The sequence below is a fragment of the Bombus vosnesenskii genome, unplaced genomic scaffold (genome assembly GCF_011952255.1).
Source record: "Bombus vosnesenskii isolate JDL3184/JDL3185 unplaced genomic scaffold, Bvos_JDL3184-5_v1.1 scf7180000013267, whole genome shotgun sequence".
Lineage (NCBI taxonomy): Eukaryota > Metazoa > Arthropoda > Insecta > Hymenoptera > Apidae > Bombus > Bombus vosnesenskii.
The window spans coordinates 2,902,554-2,910,357 of NW_022882927.1; the positions used below are offsets into that span (position 1 = coordinate 2,902,554).

Here is a 7,804-nt window from a genome sequence, read left to right on the forward strand (position 1 = left end):
GACGAATTCCACCTTTCTTTTCTTTAGCAAAATATTCATCATGCTACACAATTACCATAAATGAACCTACGATTATATCGCGGGAAACCTACGTTCGATTAAAATATGAAATTACGAAAGCTTAATAATTTAATCCTATGAATCGAGACATGGATCGTAATTCCAATCCCACAGTGTTGTGAATCTGGTTTCTGGCTACTAGTACGCGTTATTATCCAAAAGATTACACACGATAAGAAATCGCGAGATATACGGCCGAGCAGTAGTTATTTTCCGGGTTGTTAAATACACCGATAAAAAGGTTTGTCGATCAAGCGATGATCGATGGGACACAAAGGGAAACAAAGAGGATCTGTCGAGGGTTCTCGATTGACGAAATTCTCGATAGTATCAATAATGGAGCTGTACGATTCGACCGAGCACAACAGCTTGCACTTGGTATCAGAATATACACCGCAGTGTGTAATAGCGGGCTTTAGTTAGCAGGTTCAATGGCTGTCTCCAACTCGGTGCTTTCGCCACTGATCGAAGATATATCGATCTAGCCTCGAGTACAGAATCTAGCGAATGTAAAGGTCGCCTAAATTAAACGGCGACTGGAAATCGAGCCCTGAAATTCAATTGAAAATTCAATTACCTGACATCACGAAAAAATGATTACGGCTACCGATGTGATTTTCATCGGTACGACAAAGTTAATCGAGTACATTCCCAGCGGTGTTTACATACACAAAATATCAAGAAATTACTGTCCATCTATGAAGAAAGGTAAATTTCGCAACGAGGTAAAACGAGTTTCTTTCTACTCTCGAATAATTGTGAACGCTTTATGTTGTAATTTGAAATTAGAGTAAAATGTAATGTTCTGATAAAGTAGCGTGTAATATATTTTCTGCTTCTGGACGAAACGTAGCGAACTTAAATACAAAAGACAGTAACTTTTAAAGCAATAATTCCGATTTTCCACGAATTTTCTGAGTGAAAGGAGTACCCTTTGCTTTCCATTAAGCTGTCCAGCTTAATTGATCGTTCAACAACTACGTGCTTGTGCGGTACGAAAATGTTTAAACACGATGCAGCATTCAGTGCAAGATACGAATCTTTACCAACGAATTAACAAATTTTTCAACGGTGAACTTTCGCCCATAGAATTTATTAAACGAAGACAAGTTAGAGATTCGATCAACATAAAACAGAAAAGATCAGAGAAGCGGGATATTTTAGATCATTGATGGAATTGAGGATAACGATTTAAAGCAATTAGAAGCTTTTCGAAATCTCTGAGCGGTATATTTCTCAACGGAATACGTTAAATCTGTTTAAGTTAGAAGTTGTTTAGCCTAAACGTAAAAGGCACGGTGAAATTTTAGATGGTCGATAAAATTAATGGAAATCTGAGATTCATTTACGAGGAATATATTTGATATCGAAGCGGTCATAATTGAAACAAGGAAGAAACTCAGTCCGCTATTTATTCTGGAAAATTTATTCATCGTTCGGCTGCGGTATAACGAGCGAATTAACGAACTGTTCCTTGATTAACTTGATCTTGATCATTTGATCGATGACCATTTTATTTCCCGTATTTCCGTGTATCTTCCGCAGACTCGATGCGTTTAAGCCAGAAGAAAATATTACGTGGTTAATATGCTTGCAACTAGTTCGATCGGAAAGTTTTCGAGGAGCCATCCGACTTAATTAGGATTAACCTCCGTGGTAATTCTATACTTGCAGCCTTATTCGGCTTATGTACTCGAAAGGGAGTTTAACGGTATTAACATCGGATGTATCGGTTGATAATCCGAAATCGACTTGACGCTCTACGTCTAGGACGGATTGTTTACAAACGTTCAGGAATAGAATTTAATTTTCTCTTAGAAAATGTAATTTTTTCTTTTTTTTTTTTGGAGATTACGATACACGTACGCTATCGCTAAAAATTGTCATTTCCAGCTATCGCAAACTGTATCTTAATTACAATTAAACGAACAAAATTGAGGATAAATGAAACTGCAATGATTTTATTCTTCGTGGTATAGCTGGATCTAGCGGAATATTGTGACACGATTTAATTGTCTTTCAAAAACAATATACGTTAATCGAAATGGTGTTTGCATTTAATTGTAAATTTAATCGAACTATCGGATCTCTTGACAGTCTCTCTGTTTTCAGATTAGAAATCCGAGTAAACTGACTTTTACAAATTCTTTTAGACCAACGGAAGAACGTTAATAGAAACGATGATATTTAGATAGCTGATGCATACAGGGTGTCCAAGAATGTTGGACGCGAATTTGTCGGACTCCTTTGTAATAAGGAAACAAGAAAAACTATTTAGCGTAAGAACCGATTCTGTTTCATTTGGAAGAAACGAATTCCTCGATTTTCTTTTACGATGAACGCGGCTCGTAGGAATAAATTGTCGTCAGAAACTCGCACGCGGGAAGATCTGTATCACTGCACTTTCGCTCTCAACGTTTGGCTTATCTTTGGCGTTGATAACGGGTGGAAAATTTAGCTTGGAACAATCGATGCGATGTAACAGGAAACTCGTGTTAAATATTCCAAACGCGATATTCGTTGAATGGAGGACAGCGTTGCGTCTTACGTAAGATGGGCAAACACTGGAAAGTATGGAGATAAATAGACGTAGAGAAGTAGATATGCGCTTTATTAGGCGGAGTTGGAAGGAAGGATAGAATCTTAGTGGAAACTTAATTCGAACCTAACTCAGATTTAACCTAGATACACCCTAAGGAACCAAGTACTTAGGAAATGTTCAATGGGAACGTGACTGAGATAAAGAAAGAGCGGAGGAAAAGCAAGAAGAAAGATAGAAAGTTAGATGATTGTATTAATCTATCGCCGTGTTTATCTATAAAATTATTATGCAGAAGCTTAACGAGAAGAGGATTGTAATTAAAGAAACTCATCAAGCAGTTTTGCCGGAGTACATCGATCTATCATTGTCGGTAATTGATAGCAAAGTTGTGGCCTTAACGCGCAACAGGCGTACTCGGCAAGCCCTTTGCCCTTCTAACCGGAAGTAGTTTGCGTGCAATCGCTGCCCAGCCAGATAATCCATCAGATTCTACAAGATACAGTGGCTCGGGAAAGTATTTTTAACTCTCGTTAGTATCGTAGCGAGACACGACCGCAGCTGTTATATTGGTGAAATTTCAAACGGATTTGAGACTGTACATGGAAGTTGCAATGAAAGTTGCAGGTGAAAAGTCAATTATTCGTTGTGTCAATTAGCGAGACCATTTCTAGCGCTAATTGTACATCTAAGACTACCATTCGTACAGTAATTTTTCAACGAGTGTATGCTCGCGATAAATGTCTGGTAATTTCTACGTAGATTCTCGGATTGCTTTCGAGTTTCATTGTTATAATCACGACGAGTTTGTCTCTTTGCGGCAAAATGTATTCATAAGAAAATCCATAACGAAGTTCCGCGAGAGCTGTCGCGATACATTTGCGAGTGAGAAGCAAGAAGAGTTATGGATCGTACTCGAAACTTGTCACAAAATTTCTTCGCCAGAAACAGGCTTTCCAAGCAAATGCAAGAAACACCGTCACATTGCGACAGATTGTAAACCATCCGTTACGAGTTATCGATTGTACGTATCGTCGTGGTCTTCTCTCTGTTGTCCATCAACCCAAGATGGAGAGGATACATCGAAGACGTAAGGTGAACCCAGCTGGTAAATCCTTAGGAAACCAACCGTGATTGGGATGCCTAGGGTAGGGTAGACCTTTCTAGAGTCAGCATGCTCCATAAAAAATATCGAAGAGCTGCTCTGTAATTACAAAGAGATTGTTTCCTACCCTGGGATAAGGGATCGAGTCACGCCTCTCGGCGTTCGGACCCTCGGGAAAATCGGGCTTTAAGAAAGTGGAGTTTGCTCGGTTAACTTTATAGCCGTTTTCGACTTTCTTCCAAATTGTTTCGATCGAAATTGGATGGGTAGAGGTTGATTGCTGCTCCTGCGTAGACGTTTCGCGGATGTATCAGCCGTCACCTGACACTCGATTTCGCGCACCAACTTTCAATCTCCGACCATCAGAGTCAATTGCGATATCGCGTAGATTAAATCACATATTTCTCACGATCGGTAGCCGAACCATCTACTCGCAATCGGAGCGGAAAAATGATTATTCGCCTTGCTGACAAAATTGTTACGTTTCCCTCGACTCTAACGTATCGCGTTAAGACGCCGATTGCCACGCGTGTTTCAGGTATCTCGCCGCGATAGATCGAGATATACACCGTAACAAATAATTTTCGCAAAATAGCATATCGTATCGGAGCACTTTCCCTCGTCAGTGTTATCCGAGTCATTCGCACTGTTGAAGATTCGTTGGTACGTGAAATTTATCCTATTCGTTGCGATGGTTCTAAGAAACGTAGAAAAATGTGTGCCACCGATGACCACCGTGTCGCTCGATTGTCAAGTCGAGTGTTAACTTGGGGCACTTGAAGCGGGAAAATATTTTTTCGACACACCGACAAAGATCGAAGAGTCCGTTCTGAACGATGACACGGGGACCCACGATTCAAGTTCCGATATCGAGTTGGGATTTTCCTTTCGAATTCTATTCCCTGTTCGGCGTTCTCGAGGGTCGGATCAAATCGGATCCATCGAAATTGTCCTTTTTAAATCGAGCAACGTTTTTGTCGGCGATACCATTTGCGTTCCGCGTATGTCGCCCGAAGGAGCTCTTTCCTCTCACTCATGGGTACACCTGTACCGTTCGATCGAACATTTTTGAAATAATATCGAAGCTTGGAACGATGTCACTGGAATAAAAGACAGGGAATTTTTCGTCATCGATAGAAATTTTTCTTCAACTTTTGGCGTGTCTCGGCTGAAGTTGCTGGAACCAGCAGCTAAAGATGCCATAATCGGGCCAGGAATAACTCTTCACCCTCTTGGAAACTCAGACGTCGTTACACCCTCGGAAATATTTCCATTCTGACAGACCGCAATCGTACTCCTTATTTTATGGAGTTCGCGGCGCTTCTTTGAATCAAATCGCCGACTAAATCAGATTCATACAAACGAGATTAACCCGAGTCAGCGTTTCCCGATTCGTGGATCTGCCTGGAAAAATTGATATTTTTCCTCTTCGGAAGCGTTGATCAAAAGCTGACATCGACAGCTTCCTTAATTCGTTAAAATCCCGCAGGCGAAATTGAATTACGATAACATCTCACTGAATAACGATCGGAGAATCGTCGCAAAAGCCACAACACTCGTCAAAATTCTACAAATTCAAATCGAAAATAGTCGCAAACGGAAAGGATCGTCGCGCAAGAGGAGCGTCCATAAACGGTGATTGAAAGAATCAAAGAACGTTTTCATGGCGAACACTCGTACGAATTGAACTTTCCTTGATCTTGACTCGATAGAAACATCGCTATTCGAAAGCAGTTGGAAAAAATTTCGAAGATCAAAGAGGCCCGCCGTCTGGTGCAATGAAAAACTCGACGAGAGCCGGCTGGCTGACACTTCCCTCGAGAGCGGAATGTTCAAGATGCGTTTCGAAGTTGCACAGGAAATTGTTCGGTCGAAGAGAAACTCGAGTCCTCCGTAAACGAAGAACGAACGACTCGGAATGATAAACGTTATTATGGAAAGACTGTGTAAAATCACAAAGCGATCCGGTTCGTTCTCCTCGTCCATCTTTTCTTCTATTATGTCGATACGTCTCTTATGTCTCTTGTCACGTTAAAGATTTCGATGGTTGACGCGCGGCATAATTCTGTCGCGTAGCATGCATAAGTTTCAGGCCTCGTCGCAGCCTCGCCGTAACACTTCCCTTTTCATTGCTCTGCCACGAAATTGAGTTGCCGCCGTCGAGAAGGCGCGTTCATTTTCCGCGCACAGCCTTTCTTCTTCCTCCGTCGCACGTAGTATGCAGAAGACACTTGTAATACTTTTGGCTTGTCGGCTGAGTCTTTAATTCGTCGTGCAAACCACGAAATAATCGTTGCCTGAGGATATTGAGAGAAAGCGAGGGAGACACGAGCGAACGTGATTGGGAGGGAACGAGCGAAAAATCTAATGAACAGTCCGGAGGAATAAATTAGTGCGATTAAGATGATAACGATCGAGGTGCTGGAGAGAACCTGTTGCGATCCTGTTCCAACAAGCTGCGTTTGCCGAACGCCACTCCGGCGAACGAAGATATTCAAATCGCTGGCAATCGATCGATCGAGAAGAGGAGAAGAACATGGGATAGAAAAACCGTAGCTGTACAACACTCGAGGTAGCTTAAGAAACTTGGATGTACGTAGAGCCGAGTCTTCGCATGTGAAAATTGAAATTTTCGCCGATGGAGATTTATCACGCCCGATTGCGCGCAAAAGATTAATTCACGTTCGACGGGCTGTCAATTACGCGGGCAAACAAAGCGTCCGCCGTAAATGAATCGAGAAATAAAGTTTGTTTGCACGGTGCAAAATCACTTTACGCTTTCCTCTGGTAGAAGGCAATAGGGTGCGCGTTGTCACGATATTCCCCGCTGGTTTCATACGCAGTTCACCATAAAAGAGTGCGAGAAAGAGCAAAACGGAGTCGTTAAAAAAGATCAATCGGACGAGTGACCGTCATTGGAAAACAATAGCAGCTTGATCAGAGACTGTCGTCAGGCTGGAGAGATACAGAGAAAGAGAGAGAAAGAGAAAAAGAGAGAGAGTGTGTGTGTGTGTGTGTGCATGTGTGTGCGATGAAGAGCCTCGCCTGCCTTTTCGTCAATTTTTATTTGCTACACGGCACTCGTTACGAGCGGTCGAGAAGCAGATCTGTTGTTCTCGGTGCAGGGAATCGATTCCCATAAAATCCTCGATCGACGTGTCGCGCAGCCACTCGGTCTATCTGGTGATCCCGGCGTTTCACTCGACGATACGCTAACAGTACGGTGCCGATATTACGTCTAGTAGCGTAAACGAGGTTTCTCAGTGTCCCGACGGATGCTCGAGGATCGTTCGATTATAATTTCGTCCGACGTCGCGGCCATCTCTTTGCCACACGATGCACGATGTGTACGAAGGATACGAAAGCACAGGTAGAAGAAAGAGAAGAAAGAAAAACGTGAACGAAGAGAGCGATGTTGTTAATCATGCTGGTTGATGTAACGTGCTGGTGTTTGGACAGATTGAAAGCAAATCGAGCAACGTGAAGATGTACGCCGTTCAATCGAGCACACTGGTCTCATGCACGAGGGGTTGGTGTGAAAGACAATCATTTTGTAATAGTTGTACGCAAAGATGTATATACATATATGTATATATTAGTGGTATATAGTCACGAATTTTGGCGGTCCCGTTTTGAAGTGAAGAGCGTGCTGTGATGTTTCTGGGTAAATTCGTAGCTCACCTGGGGTAGAATCATGACGTGCGGCAGCTGGCGCGCCTCGCCGCGCACTGACTCTTCCGCACCCCGAGCACAGCCTCCTCTCACCCCCTCCTACGTTTTCCTCCCTCCAACTCTCTTACTCTCTCACTCTGTTTCTCCCTTTCGCTTCCTTTCTCACTCAGCATCCACCACCCTCTTTTCTGCCCGATTCTACCCTCCTTTAGTCCTGTTGCCTCGAAAAACCAGGCGAATCGGGCAACCGCGTTCGACAACGACCTGCTGCTTTTCGTCGACGATTCTTCTTCGCATTTTAGATTATTCTCTTAGCTTATTTATTCCGAGCAGCCGCCGCTCGTTACTTTTCATCTTGCCCCCGCCAAACGCTAATGAGGATTTTTGCATTTTCCTGTTGCCACACGAGGGGATACCCGCTTTGCGAC

General features: G+C 42.8%; 1 protein-coding gene across 3 annotated transcripts in view; it reads right to left on the bottom strand.

The window, feature by feature from the left end:
• The window catches only part of LOC117230512 (dopamine receptor 1-like), a 55,440-nt gene extending 47,960 nt beyond the window's left edge, over positions 1-7,480 (bottom strand). The window contains exon 1 of one of the 3 annotated variants that reach the window (XM_033488075.1): positions 7,386-7,480. In XM_033488075.1, coding sequence (XP_033343966.1) covers positions 7,386-7,400 — 15 coding nt within the window. In that variant the 5' untranslated portion in view covers positions 7,401-7,480. The remainder of the gene's footprint in view (positions 1-7,385) is intronic. The other 2 variants (XM_033488076.1, XM_033488078.1) reach the window with 2 other exon arrangements.
• Between the last annotated feature and the right edge of the window lie 324 nt (positions 7,481-7,804).